Source organism: Ochlerotatus camptorhynchus, unplaced genomic scaffold, assembly GCF_037179485.1.
Source record: "Ochlerotatus camptorhynchus isolate MF236.1 unplaced genomic scaffold, CSIRO-AGI_Acam_v1.1 ptg000639l, whole genome shotgun sequence".
Lineage (NCBI taxonomy): Eukaryota > Metazoa > Arthropoda > Insecta > Diptera > Culicidae > Ochlerotatus > Ochlerotatus camptorhynchus.
The window spans coordinates 3,372,706-3,397,445 of NW_027041118.1; the positions used below are offsets into that span (position 1 = coordinate 3,372,706).

Consider the following 24,740-nt stretch of genomic DNA (forward strand, 5'->3'; position numbering starts at 1 on the left):
AGAACATCCCGGCGGCGCCGACTGGGATTGAACCCAGGCCTGCTGGGGTGAGAGGTAATCACGCTTACCACTACACCACCGGCGCCGTTGCACGCTTAGCTTGATTCAGTTAAATTTTGGAATTGAATGCATTATTGACAGCGTTTTTAATGCGTCCGGATTTTTTCATGTTCTACCTTTATGAGTAGCAAATAGGCAGCGGTTTCCTGATTCAAGCTGGTAGGATGGTCATCACATTATCCTTCTATTCAAGACGGGGAAAATACTACAGTGCGTCAAATGTCGCGAAATATCGCCTCTGAATTTGGTGTACACAAAACTGTCACGTGTGCTGTTTGACAGATTGAGACCTTCATAAAAAATACATCACATACATACGATTACAACTTGCAGCTTGCACCATCTGTTCATTGACGTTAGAGCAGCAAACGACTCAGTGAAGAGAAATGCGCTTTGGCAGATAATGCTAGAACTCGGTTTTCCAGCGAAACTGACTCATGTCAACGCTTGATGGACCGACAACAAGGGTACGTGTAGCAATTTAGAGGTCGATCAATATTCGAGTCTTTAAGCATGGGATTGGACTAACTATTCAACATTGCGCTTAAAAAAGCGATTAAAGCTGGTGTTCAGAGGTGCAGTACCATCATCACCACACGCCAAATGCTCCTTGCCGGCATTGCGGACGATATCGTGAACGTTGGAATTGACCGAGCAAGTAACATTTCAAGGTTTATCGAGGTTTTATAACATTCTACAAGTCTAAATCATGGTCTACAGAAACCCCATAAAACCCAAATTGTTACTTGGGAATATTATAAGTTGAGTTTTGGAAGCGTTGGAACAAATCTTCCAACTTCTTCGTTCTTTAATGGAAATGCCTGTGATGATGATGATGACCTCTTACCCCTACAAAGGTTTGATCTGAACGATTTATCTTTAAGATAATTAAATATGACAATTTAACCAGGTTAGCAAACAAAATCGAACTGGTTACAGTTACAGATATAAATTTCCTCTAGAGTTTACAGTTGCTTCACAGCGATATAAATGTGGAAAAGCCCAGACGTACACCTCTTAGTTCGCCTTTTTGTCCACCTAAAATATTCATAAGTATTACAAGCAATCAAGAGTTAATGAACAATCAACAAAACATCCTATTACACTAGCAACCCCGCAATCTGATGCTTTCAAAATTTTCAGCAATGGTAGGAATGCTCACGAGCCCCCAACATTTGCCGAAAACTTACTACTAACTCAAAATTGCATTTTTTTTTATAAAATTTTAAATTCAGTCCTCTATATCCGTAATACGCGCGTGAGGCTCAAACCTTTGCAGACTACTTTTTTTTTTAATTAATCTACTATTAAATCAAATATTAAAAATCCATCATCACCATCGTGGCGAACAAAAATAGTTTTTGCAGTGCTACAATAACTATTAAAAAGTCATTATGACAGCTATCCATACAAAATAATCCGTTAGAGGTACCGTTGTCAAGATACGTAATTTGTCAATTCATTAAAAAAAATCACTGCATAACTGTTCAAACGACAGTTTTAACGTGTGAAATGCAGTGCCTTTTACATTCTGTAAGTGTTGCTGAATGTTGATATGTCTAGGCATCGAATTGAAAACATTTATTCCTTTAAAATATAATGAATTTTGTAAAGCACAAGTCAAGAAACGTGGTGTTCTTATTTCAACCGTGTTTCTAGTATTATATCTATGAAAGTCACTTCCTCTTTCAATTCGATCACACAAATTTTCGAGGCAGCAATCCGTTAACTACTTTAAAAATGAACACCATAGTCAAAAATACAACTCTTTGTTTCACCGACAACCATTGTAAGGTGTCGAGCATCAAAGTTGAGGAAGTGAATCTATAAAATCTCAATATTAAAAGCATTATTTTACTCTGCAAGCGCTGTAATCTCGCTATTTGTGTTTCTTTTTTTTTTTTTTTAATTCGTTTATTTCGCTATTTGTGTTTCATTGGCCAAAAATAAAATGGAAGGGCGAACATCTAGATGAGGAGACATAATTGATTTGTATAGCTGTATTTTACTGGCAATAGTTAAATCATCTTTCAGTCGACATAGAATTCCATACTTCTTGGCAATTTTCTTGAGAGTTGAAGTTAAGGTTGTCATCAATAATCACGCCATGATATTTAATCTCCCGAACGCAATCAATAGTCTCATCATCAATTACAACAGAGCCGATTTCATTTAATCGATTCCGCGAAATTACCATAAATTTAGTTTTATTTGTATTCAATTTCAACTGCTTATACTTCAACCATCTACTTAGAGAACGCAAATCTTCATTCAAGTGTAAAACGGCATCATCAAAATCCTTAACTGCAATGAATAACACAGTATCATCTACAAAATCGCAAAATCGTAAAACTCGTCTCATGTCATTAATACACATAATAAATAACAGGGGCCCTAATACACTTCCCTGGGGCACTCCAAGGCTATTCCCCACGGGACTGGAAACAGAATCATTAAAAACAGTCCGTTGGGTTCTGTCAGACAAATAGCTTTCAAACCATTTATATGCAGTACTTGTAATTCCAAAGCGCTTGATTGATATTAACAATAAGGGCCTAGAAATTGTTTCAAGAGCGCGTTTTAGATCCAAAAAACAGAACAATCGTATCTTTACACTCCAAGCTATTTTTCCACTTCGCTAATACCAAATACAACGCAGTTTCACATGAATGACCTTTCCGATATCCCGGTTGTTCTGGTATCAAAAAACTATTACTATTTAAATACTCCAACAGCTGGCCTTTAATAACAAGTTCTAAAAAAAAATCTAATGTGTGCAACATATTAATGGGACGAAACTCTTCGACTTTACTCGTTCCAGCAACCTTTTGAATAGGGACCACTAAGGATTCCTTCCAAATTTGTGGCACATGTCCAGTAAGCAATGATTCATTAATAAGGTCCAGCAAGATGTGGCCAATGACATGATAGCAATCTTGAATAACTTAAGCATTAACATTATCTACTCCAGTTCATCTCATGTAATTGGGTGAAAACTTTCAAATCTACAACAACTATTAACTGGCTATTTTATTTCGTCAGTTTCATCGACCAATTCAATGGACTGATTAATCAATGAACTGATTTCAACAAAGTAATCATAAAAGTTAGATGCAATTACTTGTTCTGACTGTTCTAATGCGCCATCAAAAGTGTGTCATCGGCGAACAAAGATTTTTGGCAACCCTGAATCAAATCAGGGAGGTCCGAAGTAAAAATGTTATACAATATTGGCACAAGAATGCTACCCTGAGGAACGCCTGCTCTAACAGGCAGTCGGTCAAATTTGGAATTTTGATAATTTACCTGCAGAGTTCTGTCATTTTAAAAATTTTGAACTAATTTCATAATATAGAGTGGAAAATTAAACTTTTTCAATTTGGCAATCAAACCTTCATGCCAAACACAGTCGAATGCTTTTTCTATGTCTAGAAGAGCAACTTCAGCTGAGCAGCCTTCAGATTTGTTTGAAGGAATTAAATTGGTAACTCTTAAGAGTTGATGAGTAGTTGAATACCCATGGCGAAATCCAAACTGCTCATCTGCAAAAATTTAGTTCGCAATGATGTGAAGCATCATTCTTTACAAAATTATCTTTTGAAAAATTTTACTTGTTGAAGAAATCAAACTTATTGAACGGTAGTTAGATGCTTCAGGTGGATTTTTATCCACCTTCAAAATTCTAACAAGTTTTGAATTTTATCATTTATCTGGAAAGTATGCCAAATGGAAACATAATTTTACCAAGAAAGACAAGGTACTCTCTGGGAGTTTTTTTATGAGGATATAGAAAATTCTATCGTCACCAGGAGATTTCATTTTTTTTGAAACTTTTTAGTTATTGATCTTACTTTGTCAAAATCAGGAATCATGAAAAATATTTTTCCGAGAGAAAATATTCAGAAAATCCCGAGCAACCTGATTCTCAATAGGACTAGTAAGACCCAAACTGAAATTATGGGAACTCTCGAATTGCTTAGCAAAGTTCTGAGCTTTTTTCCGAATTTGTGATCAAAATTTTTCCACCTTCTTTAAGCGCTGGAATAGGCTTTAGGTGTTTTTAAATTTTTTGTGAGTTTCCAAAAGGGTTGGGAACTCGGGACTAATTTCGAATCAATTTATCGTTTCTTTTTGTTCCTCAGGGCCGAGAATCGCGTTTTAATTTGATTTTGCAAATCTCGCCAGATAACTTTCATGGCAGGATCGCGAGTTCTTTGATATTGTCTCCTACGGACATTTTTAAGACGGATCAAGAGCTGAATATCGTCGTCTATTATAATTGAATCGAATTTAACCTCGCATTTTGGTACTGATGCAGCTCTTGCTCAACTATAGAAGTAGTCAGAGATTCAAGAGCATAATTAACATCATCTTTGGTTTGCAAAGGAATATTGGGATCAAATTTATGTTCCACAAATGTTCGATTTGCTCTGTGGTAATTGAAAGTAGAACTGTTGGGATTTGAAATTATGTCTTGGAATATTTCAAAAGTTACTGCAAGGTGATGAGAACCGAAGTCAACCAATTGGCTACAAAGTTGACATGAATCAGTTAAGAACAAATCAAAAGTCGAGGGATTTCTTGCTGAAGAAATGCATGTTGGGCATGTTGGTATTGAATAGTGTAATAACCTGCAGAACAATCATCAAACAGAACATTACCATTGGAATTGCTTTGAGCATTATTCCATGAGCGGTGGTTTGCATTAAAATCAACAATAATGAAGAATTTAGACCTATGACAGGTAAGTTTCTGAAGGACACAAATAAGCAGCTAAAAAAGTAAGTTGTCCAAATTTTGTTTCGACAGAAACTTCCAAAGTTTCAAAAACGTTGGTTTCTAACGATGAAAGAATTTGATGTTTGATACGTCTGTGAACAATGATGGCCCTAACTTCACCGGCTAGACGATCATTTTGATAAATGAATTAACTTGCTTCCCTTTTATCCTTATAGATTTAAAAAAACTTTTCAGTTATAACAGCAATATGAACGTCATGAATTATCAAAAAGTTAAACAGCTCATCTTCATTATCATTAAGTATCGAGTATTTTAATTAAAAATATAGAATCCATTACTGAATTTCAAAGACATGACTGTTTAGAAAATTTAACTCCAGTTTGAATATCATCAAACATGGAGTTAGTTTTCAACGTATCAGTAATCATGTCGATTAATGATTTCTGTGAAAATTCCATTTTAGAAGTAGTAATGCTGTCGAAGACAAAATCATCACAATTTCGGTTGCCAGCTGCAATAGCAGTATAGGTAGATCCATTTACATGCTGTTAATTGTTAGCAGCACGTATACATGAAGCTTGTGAGTTGTTTCTACCTTTGGGTTCGAATGTAGAATTTGTTATTCGCTGACCGTTGTTAACAGCAGAGAAATTAGTACCTGGCCAGAAACGTGAAACGTTTCCTAGCCGTCGCTTAGAAAGACGTTGTAGGATCGCTTTGCGAGTCTCACATTCATAAAAATTTAAAATTGTGGTTTTCACCACAGTTTGAATATTTAAATTTATTAAGATCCTCAATCGGACAATCGTCCTTTTCGTGAGAGGAATCACTACAAGTCATGTATTTAGAGCTAGCATGCAGGAATTTTTTGATCCGTGACCCATCCCCGGCACTGGATGAGATTTTAGAAATTTCCTCCACTCTACCTGAAATGTTCCCACTTCACTCGGACATGGAGCATAAGGCTAGTTTTTTCTAAGGTCTTAAGGTTGTTTAGCTCACTAGACTTGAAGTGAGCTAAATAAGTACCGCCAGGACGGGATTCAATTTTCATTTTGATTACTAGGATTGGCTCAACTCATAGTTATTTTGTCAATTCATCTTTGATCTGATCCAGGGATTCAGCACTAGGCAGACCTTTCAAGATAACCTTGAACACACGTTCGGTTTTCGGTGTAGTATGTGAAAAATTTGTGCTGCTTATCAGTAAGATATTTGAGAATATGTTTGAATCCATCCAAGGTTTCAGCTAATACGCAGCATTCATCCCAACGTCCAATTTGAAGTGAAAACTTGAATTTAACGGAGTTCAAAAGTTCCGTGCAAAGAGCATGGAAATCGGAAGTGGTTATCACAATAGGGGGGACCTTTTTATTATTAACATCAAGCCGGGAATGTTTTCTGGAACTTTGCCTGGATGATGGATCAAGCTCATCATCCTTGAGCATGTCAAATTCATTACTCAAATAAATTTCATAAGAAGAGGGATCAAGAGATTGCCCTTTTTTAGCATTTAAGCGTCATGGCGGCAGTGAAACGTTTTTACAAATCGACTTCCAAGCAGATTACTATAAGAATCCAAAGTCTCGAAGAGGAATTTTCCAAATCGATTTCCAAGCAGGAATACGTCGGGTAGGATCCAAACAAGGATCGAAGAGGAATAAGAGTCAAATAAGGTAGAATTCTACGGATTGAGCACTGAAAAATGCTGTTTAAATTTGTTGTAGCTTTAGGTAGCAGTAACACTACCCCTAGTAAAAAAGCACATAGATCCGCACGGCAAGAGAGCACGATGCGGACCGATGCCGAACTTTTAAATAAATCAAATGACTGAGACTTCATTCTGCTAATTCTGGGATTTTGGAATTTCGAAAAACTTCTAGTTCTTGGACTTGGAGTTCGAATCTTTAATGCTTCTTTAATGCTTTATCTGCTTAATGATTTTAATTGTATTACTGATTGTCATGTCTCGAAATTGTTTGTGGTAATTAAGTCGTTGTTTTACCAAAAATAACATATGCTTTAACGGAATTGGAAATCATTGCAGGTCATTTTTCTATTCACTATTTTAACATTTTGAGACACATTGAACCCAAAATGAACTGTCAAATGCTCAAAGAAAATAAACAAAACATACCCAAGCATCTACCGTGTCCTGTTTTTAAGATATTGACAGCACTAAAAGATTGGAATCCTGTATTCACATCCACATATTGTCATCTTAACCTTTTATCATCATCCTTCTGTGATTATAGCTAATTTAGACCATTCGATTTTGGCACGGGTTGCGGTTTAGGCTCCTTGTGATTACAATTTGTTATAAAAGATTAATTATTAATAACTTCTATGTCATAAAGATGACTCACGGTGGCCCTAAACTAACGCAATCATAAATAAAATTTAAAAATGCAACAGTCCGATTTCGTCAACACTAAGTTTTCGGGATAGTTGTCAAAATCGTACCGGTACTGCAATTTTTTTTATTAAAGCCACTGTAACGCTGTTGGGCCATTCGTGACTTGTCCGGGGTGAGATATAAACTCATTACCTTGGGGTGAGAGGTATAGATGCTAACCACTACGCCGGGGTCGCTCCCCAACCAATAATATGTTGTTAATTATGATTTTGAAAAAAAAAATTATGCTCTGTTGGGGTAAAACCGTCACTCTATTTGGAGTGCTGAGTATAAGGGTGTCAGAATTGAGGCCCCCAACAGCTGTGTAAAATTGAAAGGCATTTGGTTAAGATCTTAAATTACACAAGGATTTTAAAGACAGTCTGTGAACATAAGGGAAACGAAATGAGAATATTAATTTACTTGTCACAAATTCACACTTTTCTCAATATCGGATATGTTTGAGATTTGGATTGGGCAACTCATGCAGAATAACTGTTTTGAACATTGCAAATCAATTCGACTACTGTTCAAAAAGTTTAATTGACCATTTAAGTTGAATAAATATGCATCAAGTTCTAAAGGCTGACTCAAAGTGAATTGGTTCGCACAACCTGAAATTTGTGATGGAATAAGTTTAAAAAGTTCATTAATGGTTGCTTTACAGTACTTTTATTAAAACTTCAAAGTTACAGCATTAGATGGTTACATTTCTCCAGTTCGAACGAAATCTTGAACCTTCCTCTTGATGAAGCCCATCAGCGCCCGCACAGTGGAAACGGACACGGAATCAGCGCATTTCTTCCATTTTGCCCGCATATGCTGGATGTCCTTGACTGCCCTGCCGCTTCGTCGAAGTCGCTGCTTTGAAATTGCCCAGTATTTTTCGATTGGTCGAAATACCGGGCAATCAAAATCGATCTTGTTGGCAGCATACCACGCCAAAAGATAACTTTGTCCCTATGCTTGCGGATAAACTTGGGATACCAAATACCAAAGCATAACCTTCTTCGCGAACTTGTCGGCAAACATAAACTTGAATCTTCCCGGCACAACCCCACGTCCAGTCGCGATGTAAAACTTTTGACCGGGAAGCTGCTTAAAATGTAGTTTGACGTATGTTTCGTCATCGAGCAAAGTGCAGCCATTATGTTTCGTCAAAACACGGTCGTACAAGAGCCTTGCACGCTTTTTGGACACAGAATTCTGCTTCATGTGCCGGTTCGGATGTTTGCCGGTTTTGTACGACTTGTATCCTTCCCTGGCAAGGATGTTCCGCACCGTTTGAAAGTTGGCGTTGTACCTTCTGGCCATAATTCGGATCGAAAGACCAGGGTTGACTTTAACGCACCTCTACACCTTGCTGCGCAGCTGACGATCCCTGGTTCCAGTTTTTTCGTTGGTCCGCGGATTCCTTTCCACACTCAAGGTTTCCTTGTAGGTTTTGACCACTCGACAAACTGTTGTTTTCGGCATCTTCAGCACTTTAGCCGGCTTGGAACCACCACTCCGGATTTTCCAGGTGCACAATATTTTTTTTTTTTTTGAATTTCATTTGACGTTATTTCTGAATGCGGTAGACTACTTTGATCAAACGTGCACCAGTTGTTCTCAAGCATTACATTTTAACCAGTCAAATAATCCACTAGGAAAAAATCCGAAGGTAGTCCAAACCGCATCATTTTTTGGCAAATTTTAGCGTTTTTTGGAAACTAAAAAAAAAACCAAATTGCTACACTCCGATGCACTTCTTGGTTATTGTGCGGTATTGAATACCCCCCGCATAGAGATGCTAGCCGCTCACTATTTACTACGAACATAACCCTGCACTCCTCAGCTGATGTGACGGCAGACTACGAGAGCACGCAGCGATCGTCTCTCGTCCTCTTCCTCATCGTATCGTCATTGCGAGTGGACACCTGCAATCGGATTCTTCAATCAATGGCAGAATTTCACATTGGCGATCCTGCCAGGTCATTATAAACGGATTCACATTTTTCATACAGTTGCGTCCGAACAAAATGTGAAATTTGGCTTGTGGAACGCCACAAGGTGTATCTGGACGACCACCGGAGCATTGATTACAAGCATTGAGTATTCTGGAATAAAACAATGTGCTGATTGTTTTGGTTTGTGGTTAGAAACGCCACAAGGTGTATCTAGAAGACCACCGGAGCTTTGATTGAAAGAACTGCGTATTCTGACAAAGCATTGCGCAGATTTTTGGTTTGTGGTTCGAAAACGCCACAAGGTGTGTCTGGAAGACCACCGGAGCTTTGATTGGAAACCTCGTGTATTTGGCATAAAGCATTGTGCATTTTGTGTGTGGCTAGGAATGCTGCAAGGTGTGTCTGGAAGGCCACCGGAGCTTTTAATTGAAAGCATTTCATTTCATAAGACGATGCATGCAGCGTCTCGAAGACCACCGGAGAATTGGTCCAAACCGTTTCGTAGACTGGTACACATTGTGTATCCGGAAGACCACTGAAGCATGTGCAGTATATGCAGTTTGACTTAAAGATGGATGTGTCTCGAAATCCATCGGAAATCGACATGCAATGGCGTGTCTAGAAGACCGCCAAAATATTGGTGTCAGTGGTTTGTGACCTGTTAAGATGCGTCTAGTAGACTCCGGAATGTTAATGATTTGTGATTTACAATAATCCAAGGTGCGTCTGGAAGACCATCACCATGTTGTTCATAAATTGTTTGCGACAATTGCTAGTCAAAGGTGAGTCGGAAAGACCACCGAAACAATGATCGAATATGAATTATGTTCCGTCTGGAGGACCACCGGAGTATTGATCGAAAGTAATTATTACTGCGTCTGGAAAACTACCGGAATAATGATGGAAAGTGAATTATGTTATGGAAAATTGATCGAACGTGGTTAATGGTGCATTAGGAAGACCACCGGCGTGACGCATTAAAGGTTTGAAAATCAAAACAAAAGTCTGCGAAGCAAATGCTCTCAGGATAGTTGTAACTTGCAAGATCAATGGACGTTACTGTTTGACCCGGCTCCAATATAGTTGTGAGATGGAGTACTCCGCAAACAAATAAGGTCACGAACACCTAAAAAAAATTGATTTAACAGATGTTTTTTTTTTTGTACATGCTTAAAACAGTAAACCCAATTATGAGTAATGTTTTAATTTCGAACAAACCCAGAATATAGTTAAATTGCATTACCTGGATGAATCGTTGAACAGGAAGATGTTTAATTTTAAGAAACTTATTTACATAAAATTCAGTCAAATTCAGTGGCGAAATAGCGACAAGGTGGCATTGATTAAGGCTTTGAAGAAAATTCCGAAGCAAATTGAAGATACGGGTTTAATGGACAAGGAGGTAAGGTGAATGCAAACAAAAATGATTGTCGAACGCACCAGTGAAGGAAAACGATCATGGTCAGTCTCGCTCCCGATAATGTGGAACAATCACTCCAATATCTTTCTTTGTCGTAGTTGAATGGCCACCCAGGTAGCATCTTGAGCGGACCCTATATCTAGCAATGCTAGAACCTTAAGTAGAACCTTCCGCTTAAGGAGCTCTGCAAGATGGCTTGTTTGTTCATTTAACCGGTACATTTAAGCTACACAGATAATTTGAAGATAGTTGCATTTACTCCTACTAAGACACCCCAGTTGTGTATGTTTGATATTATTGGAAAGGATAAAGCAGGTTGTGAAGGGAAAAGAGAAACTGGTAGAGATTAAGAGATTCGAGCATGAGAAGAACAGTGTAGATCCAGAATCTCCAGCAACTGTAGGCGCAAGTTTTTGGCAATTATTCCCAAATAAGAACTTATCAGTGATGCCAGTTTTCTTTTCAAGGAAAATTTAGTAAATGTTACCTCTTGAAAATGATAAGAGAGCCAAGGCATTTTACTGGAGACACACACCACCTACTATTTTACGAAAAACAGTTGCACATTGGTCAATGCAGTTGTGCGATGTACACAGAATTTGAGCTGCAGATGTCCATCATCATCATGAATAATATTGATACATCTTACATTTGATTGCCTGTGAGTGAAGGTAACAAAAACGTGTTCCTTTCCGCCTCTTTCCGTGAAGTCATTCTTCTCAAGATTCTCAAGATACTACGATCGATGTTTTTTTTAATGGATGAGGGAGATGTGCGGTATTGAATACCCCCCGCATAGAGATGCTAGCCGCTCACTATTTACTACGAACATAACCCTGCACTCCTCAGCTGATGTGACGGCAGACTACGAGAGCACGCAGCGATCGTCTCTCGTCCTCTTCCTCATCGTATCGTCATTGCGAGTGGACGCCTGCAATCGGATTCTTCAATCAATGGCAGAATTTCACAGTTATCGCAAAACTTGGCAAAAATAGTTCACCAGTTCACTGAGAATGCAAACAACGTAAACAAACAAACTCTTACAGTAGGCAACGACAAAGTCACGCACAAAGCTGGAACATTTTAAACATTTTAATCCGTGGCAAGTGCTTGCAGCTTTTGTAAACAAAACAAATCACGTTGCCAAATTGTCTGAATACTACTGTGTTCCTTTTGGATTTCCTCTTCTTCTAGCTTTTAACGCTTCTGTAGCGAGCGTTTTCCGGCTCTCAACTTAATGTTCTAGATGCACTTCCACAGTTATTAATTGAGAGCTTTCTATGCCAATCAAGAAGCAGGAAAAAAAATCATCGCTCAGGAAATAGTTTTTCCTGCTTTTCGTTGTGATTTACTCCATTGTAAATATTTTCGTAGGAAATAGTTTTCAGATTTGATTTTATATGGATTTTTGAGATAATTTCTTTATCATTTCATTATTACAAAATTGTTCTATGATGCTTGGTTCATGAGTTATGAGTTTGCAAAGTACGTGATGTCCGGGAAATTCCAAAATCTTCAACTTAAGTTTTCTGGGAAAATTGACCTCCCCAAATTTGTTCAATGTTTGATCATAAACTCTACCTGTGGGCAAAATTTCATAGCCTTCTGAGAACCTTCGGTTCATTTTGACGGATCTATTTTTGCGACTTTGAACTCCGTTTTCGTATTTGTCGCTGCCACTTGTATTGTTTTTTTTTTAAATAACATCCCGTTTCCGGGATGTAATGATCATGCAATCGTTTTTTTTTTGTTCATTAATTTATTTGATAAGGCTCAACCGAATTAACTTTACAGAGCCGAGGATTCTTGGTAACTATACAATACATCTTAAAAATATAGTCAAAAGGTACAACACAATAAACACTTTATCTTCCGCAATCATGCAATCGTATTGACTAGCATTCTACTGAAACTGAAATTGCCACCGCTTTCCGTTTGCCGGTCTTCGTCCTTTACTATTCGGACATTTATACTCCAGAGATACATCTAAACATAAATATCGGAACGCATTGTAAAGGATGCCACATTCAGTCTATTTGTCGCTAATAGCCACTCTCGTTTGAGAAAACTGTTTTGCAATAATGTTCAACAATTCCATCAAGCATGCTATATATGCACACACAAAATCAATATCATATATACTAAGCTCAATACTGATAATTCTATTCTAAATACCAATTGTAACCTACAAGCTAAACTCAAAATCAGCACGAATATATCGTACTGTCAAAGTAAAACCACACCAGCACTTGCATTTCTACGCCACACAAGGTGACATACTGCTGCTCTAATATTCAAATCCATGAATTTATAATAATGCATTCTCCCCTAGCTCGATTAAAAAAAGTTGAATTAGTTTACCATCTCCGCTCCAGAGCTCCGAGATTCTTCTGGTTAAGGTCACAAGCAATGGAATTTCGACTCGCTCTTCCGGTTTCGAAAAAAACAAAAACCGCCGAAAACCTACACCATCATAATCGTAGATCATTATTTAAGTACCCACCCGACCGTCAGGAAACGCTCATCCAGCTAGAACCAGAATCATATCTCCTGATGATTGTTTTCCTCTGGTGTCTTTGTCGCACATCCAAGGATTCATGCATATGACATAGCTTATTTTTCCTTTAAAGTCTCTTTGCTGTGCAATTTCATACCTAATAATCATAACCATAATGATAAACAACGATAAATAATAAATAGCACGCGTCGCAAGATGACTCTTTGAGGGGTGGTGGCCGTAAATAGGGCGCGACGACGTCCCTCTGGGAACAAAGCAGTCTGGTTTAAGGGGATGGTGTGAAGCGAGATTCACCCACATTCAACGGATTTCGTTTTTTTTGTATTCTTCCGGGAGAAAAATTAGTTAGCATTACTTTTAACGAAGTTTTGATTTGTAACGGGATCTTTAAAATTTATTAAATTGCCATTTTCTTTGTTTTGCAGGTATGGTTCCAGAACCGGCGTGCCAAGTGGAAGAAACGGAAGAAGACCACCAATGTGTTTCGAACGCCTGGTAAGTGCCCATTTGTGACGACTTTCCGAAACAAAAATCGTTAAACAAATGCCTCTTCTTTTTTTTGCCGGCGAAACAGGAGGACTTCTGCCGTCGCACGGTTTGCCACCGTTCGGAGCCAACATTACCAATATTGCCATGAGCGAAAGCTTATGCGGGACATCGATGTTCGGCGGCGACCGGTGGGGAGTGGGTGTCAACCCAATGACTGCCGGTAAGTTGAGAAGCACTTCTCCTCGCTAAACCAAGCAGGGCGACCACACGTAATCACAACACCAACTAATTGAAACTAACTTTTGTTTTTGCTCCTTCTTCTTATTCTACTTGCTACTCCCATGTTTGCTAATGACTAACAACAACTACTCGTACTAATGCAAACCAAACCAACAAACCGCACTCAGGGTTCGGTCAATTGAATCAAACCTCGTCTCTGACGTCCTCCCTGAACAGCGGGTTGAACTCGGGGATCAATATCTCGTCCGCTATGGGAGCCGGCGGCTATCACAACTACGGACTGAACGCTTTGGGTAATCCCCGAATTGTCCCGAAAATCTCTAATCACGATGAAGAACTGCCGAGTTGAACGCTAATCTCAGATATTGCCTTTCCAGGTGATACCATGATGTACCAGCACTCGGTAGGTGGCGTTGGTTGCACGGGAGGCTCACCTACTTCGACCCCGCCAAATATCAACGCTTGCTCGTCGTCGACGCCGCCGTTATCCAGTGGGCAACAGCAACAGCAACAGCAGCAACAGCAGCAGCAGCAGCAGCAACAACAACAGCAGCAACAACAACAACAGCAACAGCAAGGTGCTAGTCAGAACGAACCCAACGCCAACGGGGATATGGTAAGGATCATTTTAGTTTAGAGGTCGAAGATTCCAGTTCAGAATGGGACTGAATGAAATGTATTTTTGTTGAGGCAGACATTTTAGAGACGGTTTGCTGCTTCAATTCTAAGCGCAAGCTAGGGGTCCAAATAGGAATATAGGTCGATATGTTTGGAAGTGTTGGCACCCTATCCTGGCTGTGCCATTGCAAATTGAAGAATTCGGCTTAAGGCTATTACAACGAGACAAAACCTCCGAATTTCATTAGTATGACCACAGAAACTTCTACTAAATTTGAGTAATTCAACTTCTGTGGTGGCGGGGGGAGATACCCCTTACCATCTCTCCCCAACAGGGGAGTTTGGTAAAGGGGATGATCAACCCGATTCGTGTCATCCTCAAAATTAACCTTTGCTCGCTTTCTACTCTCTATATACGATTTTCACACTGCCGTACTTTAAAGGAACTATCAACTCTATAGTTTCATCGATCGTATATCATGACTACCTTTAGTCTGATATTTGACATTAAGCATCTCTAACTATGTAAATCGTTAACTTCGCACATGAAGTAATACAAACATTATTAGTTAAAGCTAAAAGTTATTGAACAATTAAACTGAAAAAGCTCGCAAGTAATTTCTCGCTTTTAGAGTTGTCTCTTACTTTCAATCATGAGCTGAAGAAAAAAACGATTGAACAATTCAACTTGAATGCCCAATAGGGTATATGTACCAGTCATGACATACTTTTCTATTATGGCGTGTTGACATCCTCTACCCCTCACCAAGCTGAGAGCGTTGAACCAATAGAACTGCGAATAATTTGATCAAATTTAATGCTCCGTAATAGTGCCCTTTATGTCGTGAAGCTCAGTACTTAAAAAGGATAAGTTTTGAGGCAAGATAAGGCGTCCGACATGACACTTAATCACTGACAAACCGACATGAACAACCATACAAAGTATCATCAAATTTCTGATCACAGCACAAAACTGACATCTGCTGCCGTGTTCGCAAAAAATGTGTATCCTAGCCACGAACACACATACAAAATGTATGAGTTGGTTCGTGTCTAATCTTCTTCTTCTTCCTCGCATTTCAAGCTTATTGCGTATAGCATATTAGCTTATTGCGTGCTCTCAACTTAGTTCTAGATGCACTTCCACAGTTATTAATTGAGAGCTTTCGATGCCTGTACCATTTTTGTATTAGTATAATTGCGTGGCAAGCACCATCATACTCTATGCCCAGGGAAGTCGAGAAATTTTCCAACCCGAAAAATTCCTAGACTGGACCGGGAATCGAACCCAGCCACCTCCAGCATGGTCTTGCTTTGTAGCTGTGCCTTTACCGACTGAGCTAAAGGAGGTCTCGTTGTCGTGTCTAATCTATTCCGGGCAAATTATTTTTATCTAGATAACAAATTTCTATGGTTTTGACAGATGGGATCGCTGCAGATTTGAATCCGCCGTTATGGATTCTTGATCATGAGTTAAGTTGAAGTTTCATGTCGGTTTGTCGGTGACTTAATTCTGACTTATGCCCGAAAATCATAAACCGATTTAAATGTGCAGTGATTTGAACTGTCAAAACCATACGATTTTTTGATCTAGATAAAAATAGTTTTTTTTTTTCCAGAATAGATCAGACACGAACCAATTCATAACTTTTGCATGCGGGTTCATGGCTTAGCTAAATATTTCCCGCGACCACGGAGCCAGATTTCAGTAGTGTCCTTTGGTCTGATATGTTATTGTATTTGCTATGGTCATTCATGTCGGTTTGTCTGTGGTTGAATCCTGTACCTAGGAAACTCACAATACCCGCGGCAACAGTCAGCAAGCGATGTTCTGTCGTATTTAGTTTTTGAATATGGTTACATTTAGAAATTCATTTTATGTTATGTACTGGGATAAATTTAATGTTTATTAAATGGATGGTCAAATCTTCACCAATTTTTCTCATAGCCAAACAGATTGTGATGATTCTCGATATCATAATCGATACCTACTGCATACACTACACTTTGCGTTTTTCTGGACACGTGGGATTCGTGAGGATACGGACCTGCAAAACTATGTAGGTGGTTAGTAGACTGATGCAAAATTTGAAATTTTCGCTCCACAGTGTTTAAACGGTTTCAAACCGGGTCCTGATTAGCCTCCGAAAGTTTAAACTCATTTGATAAGAAACTGACTTGGCACAATCCATTTGAAGTTTATATGGAAATTACTATGGGAAAACAAAACTTTTTATTCATTATCTTCTAGCCTTTAAACATATTGTACTGTTAACAAATTCTATTACTATTCTTATGGGAATTTTTATCAGCTACAACTTTGCAGGAAATCATTTTGCAGCCAAACGGCAAATTAAGTAGTTATTAATTATTTAAGAGATTGATAATCTTATGGCAAGATTAAGCAACTGTATTGTGGGCAACACTGTATTTTGCAGTGTGACATAGTAGCCATGATTTTTGTCCTCTTTTCTACGCGCCATAAACACCAATGTTGCCTGCTGAACAGTTGATTGAGCATAATCATAAGACATTAATGACTTGAATCATTAATAACTTTTGTTCCTTACATTTGATCGAAAAGTGGTCTTGAACAAAGTTGTAGCTGAGAAAATTTTCAACAAGTTCAGCTATCATTTTCTAAAGTATAGTGAACTGGTGAATTTTGAGATAGATATGAATCGAAATTATGGTTTCTCCATATTATTTCCAACATAAACTTCAAATGGTTTGTGCCAATTCAGTTTCTCACTAAATGAGTTCAAATTTTGGGAGACTGATCAGGGCCCTATTTGGAACGTTTTAACACTATGGACCGAAAATTTCAAATTTTGCTTCAGTCTAGTGGTTAGGCCTTGTAATCGAAACAAACACAGAACGCCCACGCGAGAAAGAAGGTGCTGGGTATATATTGTTTACACTTGGAAGGAGCTCCAGGACCACGTGATAAACACAGATGGACCTCTAGCATGGGAGATTAATCGGAATAAATCCTTCAGTAATTTCGACCGAATCATCAACCGAAAATATACGTGGAACAAAATTCCGAAGAGAAAACGAACGTACAGCCTACTCCCTATACGTTCCTATTATGGTGTGTTCCAATTATGGCAAATGGAATTACCCATATACGTATAGTCATGACTGGTACGTCTACCCTAGTCATGTATCTCTCTTGAAATTAACTCCTTTTTAACATGAGCAGTTTTTTGAGAGTATTGTGTCGGGGTAATGCCATATAGAGTCGGCTTAAGGTGATTCCTTGTAGAGTCCACAAATGGCTGCCATGTAGGCTATAAATGCTCCACCTCGAATTTTCAATTACACAAATCTCGAAAATTAGTGCCCCATTTCACCTGAAATTGCTACTGCATGTATGCTGCAGCGCATCAAACGTGGATTAACAGTTTCATTGTGGTACGTGTCGTGGAAGCTGATATTTGTGCACTTAAAGTTTCGAAGTAGTAGCGAAGATAAGGATCTCACAGCGAAACACCTTAAACAATTTTTAAAGCGTTAATATGTTATCTGTACGTAACAGTCGAAAGTCGTACAGTGCACAGTGGTCCAGAATGCAGATTTAGGTCGAATGATATGTTTTGAGCCTGAAATTCAAACTTTAGACTAAAAGTCTCTTCTACAAAGTTGTTCCTTATAGTTAGGCCCTAATTTTAATGACAATGAATTCTAGGGTGGTTCTTATTATCATTAAAATAAAAAATCTAACTTTTTTGTTTCTTCGACGCTCCTTGGTATTTACTAACTATTCTCCCAAAATTCCTATTGACATCTTCGGAATTTCCTTTAAATGCTGCACAGTATTCTCCTGGAGTAGTTCCATTAATTTAATGAAATGCGCCTCAGAATTTCCCTGGAACTCTTATTTAGGTTCTCTAAAAATTATTACAGGAATAACCTTGAAACTATCCTGAGCATTCATTTAAAATTTACCTCAAAATTTCGTAGGAAATTTCCTTGACACTTTCCTTAGAGTTCTTTTGGCGTTATTCTCAGAATGTTCATTGAATTATTTCCAGAACTTCTCCCAAGCTTCATAATATTTGTTTACGGGTTCTTTCAATTCAAACAAAATCTCCAAACATTAGGAAAGACCTTGAGCCATCTCTTCAAATTGTTCTAAACATCTGGGTGAAACTAAAGATCTCAATATTAAAGTTATTAAAAAAAGAGTTCTTAAAATTTTCAAATCAAACCCTGAACTTCTCCGAAGTTTACTAAACTTCTCCATGTTTTGCTGAATTTCTTAAAAGTTCCTTGAACTTTAAAAACAAATCCCATCACTTAAATTCTCCTTCATCTCTTGGAATTCTACTTACAAATCCCTTAGAAATTTTCCTAAAAATTATCTTGCTCTTTAGTAGGAATTCTCTTTAAAATTACCTTGGAATCCATCTCAGAATTCGGTTGAAAATTTACTTTGCATCCTACTCATGATTCTCATGGGATTCTGCTCAGAACCACAACCTAACGTTTCATCTGGAATTTGGAGTTCAACAATATTAACTTCATCCTCACATATCACTTCAAGTGTTCCTATCAATTTTACCCTTAGAATTCTCTTTTGAATTCCCTTGAAATTATCCCTTGGGTTCCTTTTAAATTCCCATCAAATTCATGCATTAAAGCTGTAAAACTTTTGCAAATCACTTATTAAAAAAAAAATACGTTCTTTTAAAATATTCGATCTCTTGAATATTTATTTTCATTCCAAATTCTTGAAAATTCCTTAATGTCAGGGTTTTAAAAAATTTCTTTAATTTGAAATTTACAGACATTATTGTTGTCTCAGAACGTCAAAAAAACAAAACAATTCAAACAGCACCGTAATCAAGCAAAAATTCCTGAGGGGTGGAAAAATTGCTCTATTGCTCTTTGATCATCCCCAATCGTTCTTGAATATTTTCTCAATTTCTATTAAGTTTCATCAACTTCTTCCAAGTTCTTTCAAATCGTCCTAGATCTTCAAGCATCCATGACCTTCTCCTAACATCAGAAAAGACCTTGAACCACCTCTTCGAATTGTCCTAAGCATCTGGGCGAAACTAAGCTCCCAAAATTTCCAAATCAAACCCTGAACTTCACCGAGCTTCTCAATTTTTGCTGAACTCCTACGAAGTTTCCTTGAACTCTAAAAAAAAATCCCTGCACTTCAATCAAGTTTAACGATATTCCTTGAATTGCTACGTAATAAGTTTTCGGAATTCCTATGAAGTTTGCTGCAGGTGTTTTCTGGAACTTTTTAAAATTTCGTTGATTTTCAGCCAAGTTTCCTGAAGTTACACAAAGTTTCCTGAATTTCTACGGAATTAACTGACCTATTTTAAATTTACTTCATACGTGAAGCTGACGTTTTTCAGAGTTGGTTGGAAATGCTATACTAATTAGACTGGCCCACATTTATATGGACGAAATTTTTATAATTTTTTTTTTTTTTCAACGGGCCAACCCCTAAATTTGTGCCATAAGGTGAGAAAACTACTCTCTGAAACTTTCAGCTCATTCGGATGTAACACGAGCTGGCGCTTTTGATTTAAAATTTACAATGGGTGATTGTTTTTTGTTTTGTTTATTAATTTATTTGATAAGGCTCAACCGAATTAACTTTACAGAGCCGAGGATTCTTGTTCACTATACAATACATCTTAAAACTATAGTCAAAAGGTACAACACAATAAACATTTTATCTTCCGCTATTCAATAAGCCGCCTCCACCAGAACGGGAGCCGCTTCCAGTGGTTTACTTCCATTGTAGCAATGGACGCAAAACGTGGTCAGCACTCACACACTCATCACGAAACGGTTGCTTTGCAAAGTCGACGACGCATCGGCTGAAAGAACTGCTGATGAAGAACAATGAGGAGAACCACACAATGGTTACTGCCGAGTAAACAGACGATCGCGTGACACACATTGGAGTGGTCTGCTTTTGTCGACAGCCGAGTGAACACTGGGGGAGATTGGTTGAAATGTATTTAGAAATAGTATTCCTTCACTCTTTTGTACATAGAACTGATTCAGCAAACTCAATTAAGCTCGGAATTTCTGTAAACGTAGCTTGAACTATAAGGAACAACTTTACTTAAGACAGCATCACGATTCAAGACAGCATCACGACAGTAATAACACTGTGGAGATATTAATTAATTATTTGCATTCTGCTCGTTTATTGCAACAAAATCTATTGCCATCCATTGACGGCAATCGTATGTGCAGGCAGGCAGCTTCCACACCTGCGTAGGATATCACACCCATTCAAACACACATGGGTCGGGACCAACGGCTTCCCCGAAGGAAGACGTGTCCAGAGATTTTTATGCCTCAAAAAACTCACCGACCTCGGCTGGGATTGAACCCAGACCCATTGGGGTGAGAAAGCAGTCACGCTTACCACTACACCACCGGTGCCAGCTATATGTCGATTTATATCCTACAAGAAATGTCTAATACTTTTTTTAAATTTATTAAGTTCTTTTTGTATATTCTTCTCCTTCATTTCTCCTCAGCGAGAAATTTATATTTTTAAAGTCCCTCTGCCTTCACGGATCAAACCCCACAATGTTTTCATCACTAATACTCAACCAATTACAGTTTAACACTATTTCAACCACGCAAATATATGTTTTAACCGTTATGCAGTTTTGCGACACCGTATGAAATTTTTTGGATCCGATCGAAATGGTCAAAATAAAAGATCTGCCATACCGAAGGCATGAAAAAAGTTTCATCCAATCGTGTAGTGCAAAATATTTGCTCTTCCCGCAAGATTTGGCCTGAAATTGCTCAATGTCAATACTCAAAAGCATTGTCAATAATATTTATAGCGTAAAGCGAACCCCAAACGGTAAGATATATTGTCAATACTTACGAGCAGTGTTGGCATAATCAGAAATCAATTGATATTTTTCCGCTCTCATGCGCTCGCAACATCACGCGTGATATTGGAACAAAATATCATGCTTGACATTGATTTTATAAGCTCCTTTGATATTGCGAGACTATTCACAACGTGCAAAAATCAAGCGGAGAGTTGACTAGACACAAAAATGATTTCATTGCTCATCGTTTTCTTAGAAAGAGAAAGTATAGTTTGCTATCTCTTTTCACTGTTCACCGATGGCAGACACGAAGTGACTGCTGCCAGCCGTTGTGGAAGTTTCGGTTGCATTCGGGTGTAAAGCAAAAATTATTAACCTCAATCTCACCACAGTTTGGTGAGGTTTGCAGTTGGTGAGTTTTGTTAGCTTGATATTCCGAGCTGCGATATCACAGCTTGCAAAATCAACCGCAGTTGTTTGCTTGTTGATTCTTGTCTACGAAAATCAAGCGTGATCTTGGGCGTTGGTGAGCTTTGATTTTTTGATATTTTCCCAACACTGCTTACGAGTATTGACAATAATATTGATGATGTGAATACAGATATATTGGCAATACTGATGTATTGACGTCAATATGAAATGTATTGACAATACGATTATTGTCAATACAAACAGTCGTGTAGGGTCCACTTAAGATCGAAACGGAGCTAGTGATTGAAATATTGTCCTAATCGACCTAAACATAGAAAAGTCAGATTTTGTGTTTCAACATTTCTCCTAATTTTCCCCCATTCTATGACTACAGCAGCAGATGGGGCCTGGTCTTTGGCATCGTTTGTCAGGAAGGTTGTCATTTCACTTGGAATAGTCCATCGGATGCAACATTTTTTAGTGAGGAGTGACCCTATATTAATGACCCTACCGAAAATATTGTTGAAAATATTGACGTCGAATTATTGATGAAAATATTGACATACACACATAGTTTTTTCTACCGAGCTCGACTGTGCAAATCTCGGCAAAATAAGTTTTACTGAGATCTCAGCAAACATTTCATTTGTTTGCTGAGATTCAGCTTAGCATTATCCGAGACTCAGCTATCAAATGTCACTTTTGCCGAGATTTGCACAGCCGAGCTCGGTATAAAAAACTAAGTGTGTAACTTCCATCGTGTGGGGTCCACATAAGACTTCTTTTAACGAACATCTTCTCTTTCTCTCAACAGTCCAACCAAGGTGCTAACCCGCACAACATCTCCAACTGTCAAGGCCTAAGCTCGGGCGGTGCCGAGGGTGCCGAAGATGACGTCTGGCGAGGTCACAGTATAGCCGCCCTGCGGAGACGGGCCTCGGAGCTGAATCAGACGATGCCCTCGTACTTGCACGCGCATAACTACGATCACCACAATTCGGTGTACTGACTGCAGTTATTTAAGTAAAAACGACGAAGACGGCGGCCAACGATTCATCGGGCGTTCTTGTATAAAATAGAATGAAGGGTAAAGTTGCCGCAACCATATAGAGAGTGGACATTCTCCAAAAAAAAAACCGATACGTACAGCAAGAAGCAACGGAGCCGAACTTTGCCATACCAGTATTACACGAATGTATCATCAAATTTAGTTAATTTTTCTACATTTATTTAAGCACTTTAATCGATGTAAAGTAGGACTCGATAAGAAACCAAGTATACGATCAAACAAATTGCTCCAGTGAAAACATGTATACGACTTTTCAATAACTCTAGAAACACAAGTAAGGCAAATTTATTTCCAATTCTGAAGAAAAGAAAAAAAACAGCAATTGTGTTCAAATTCAAAACACAGCATACTTCTTTCGCTTTCCAAAATGATAAATAAGACTTAAGCAAAGCAAAAAAGGAAAACACAAGTGAACGAAACCAAGTATACGATTGCGTTTGCACCAAAAGCAAAACCAAGCAAAAAGAAAGTAAAACTCAATGATAATAAACGCAATTTGTGGTAAACAGTAATCCTATTCTACCCGTCAGTAAAAGTCTATTTAAGGAAACCAAATTTAATGCAAACAAACAAAAAAAGAACAAGGAATCATTTAACCTATTGCATCGGAAAGTAAGTTACGGAATGCACAAAGCAGCACATTTGTGTATTAACTGTATATAGATGGAAAGCAACTACATAAGCGCGGAAACGCAGTTCCAAAATGTCTTTAAGCAGTCTATAGGAAGGGACAACAGTGTAATGTCGTTTTTTCGCAATTGTTTTTTTTTTCAGTTTCTTGTTTGTTACCTAGAACTAGCATTTTGCAATATAATTTATTTTTGTACAAAAGGGAAAAGAAATCTTCTTGAAGCTCATTTTGTACAAAACAGTAATTAAAATAAAACAAGAAAGAAGTGGGAAAAGGAAACTGAATCGACTAATGAATTTAGCAGGTGGTCGATCGTGTTGAATCGATGATAATAGGTAAGCAAAACCGTAAAATGCATTATAAGGACGTAAATCCAATCCAATAATTAAGGTGGAATAAATTGCAACAACAACAATGTATACGATATGAAGGAACATTTTAAACAGTAAGGTGAGAACTAAGAACAGATGTATGTTAGTAAAATATTTCATTATTGATTGATATCAAATAAAAATGATAAAATGAATCACCGGTTCGGGTTTTGAATGGGTTTGGCGATCGGGATCCTATCACTGCGTCCTTCTTTGTCATCTATGTTCCTATTAACTCTTCGACTATCACACTGAAAATGAAGTCGACACTTTTTTTTTCAAAATAATGTATCTCGGTTTCTACTTATCCTTTTTTAAATGTTTTTTTTTTACCGTTTTAAATGTAATTTCTTAACTTTTTTGTGGACTTGCAGATTAGACCACACGGTTCTGTTAAACAAGCCGTTTCTGAAAGTTAAAATTAATTGATTTGGAGTTCCATATTTTTGCCTGAAAGCACATAAAATTATCTAGTAGAATGCACCACTTTCTAATTTTTCACCCCTATTCTGTATTTCGTTTCGAACGAAATTCTCATACAAAAAAATATTTTTTTGTATGAGAATTTCGTTCGAAACGAAATACAGAATAGGAGTGTTTAACTGTACTACTAACCGAGTTCTGGACTTTGAAAGATAACCGTTGCAAACCTCAAAATGACATTTGTTTTGGTGATATAATCATGGTGTGCGACAAATTATCTCCATACAGCTTAATAAAATATAGCTTTTGCATCACATTAGAAGTCACTTTTCCACCAATTGACCACATTCAAAATGTTTGAGGATGTTCTGGAATAGGGTACGTGCCCTTACAGTGGGCTTAATAAGCAGATTGTTTTAATTTCAGTCAACCTACTTAGGTTGATTTTATTTCAATTAACTCTGGGTCACTTTGTTGCCCATCGTCCAACGAGCGCAGAATAGTGAGAGAAAATGGAGTCCACAGTGAGGTGAAAACCGATCTGCGTACATAATCAAGGAACCGTCGATT

General features: G+C 37.9%; 1 protein-coding gene across 5 annotated transcripts in view; it reads left to right on the top strand.

The window, feature by feature from the left end:
• otp (orthopedia) overlaps window positions 1-23,614 on the top strand; it is a 175,720-nt gene extending 152,106 nt beyond the window's left edge. For 3 of the 5 annotated variants that reach the window (XM_065237699.1, XM_065237701.1, XM_065237702.1), the window contains 5 exons: window positions 13,508-13,577; window positions 13,657-13,791; window positions 13,979-14,104; window positions 14,174-14,427; window positions 22,491-23,614. In XM_065237699.1, coding sequence (XP_065093771.1) covers window positions 13,508-13,577; window positions 13,657-13,791; window positions 13,979-14,104; window positions 14,174-14,427; window positions 22,491-22,685 — 780 coding nt within the window. In that variant the 3' untranslated portion in view covers window positions 22,686-23,614. The remainder of the gene's footprint in view (window positions 1-13,507; window positions 13,578-13,656; window positions 13,792-13,978; window positions 14,105-14,173; window positions 14,428-22,490) is intronic. The other 2 variants (XM_065237700.1, XM_065237703.1) reach the window with 2 other exon arrangements.
• The last annotated feature ends 1,126 nt before the right edge of the window (window positions 23,615-24,740 follow it).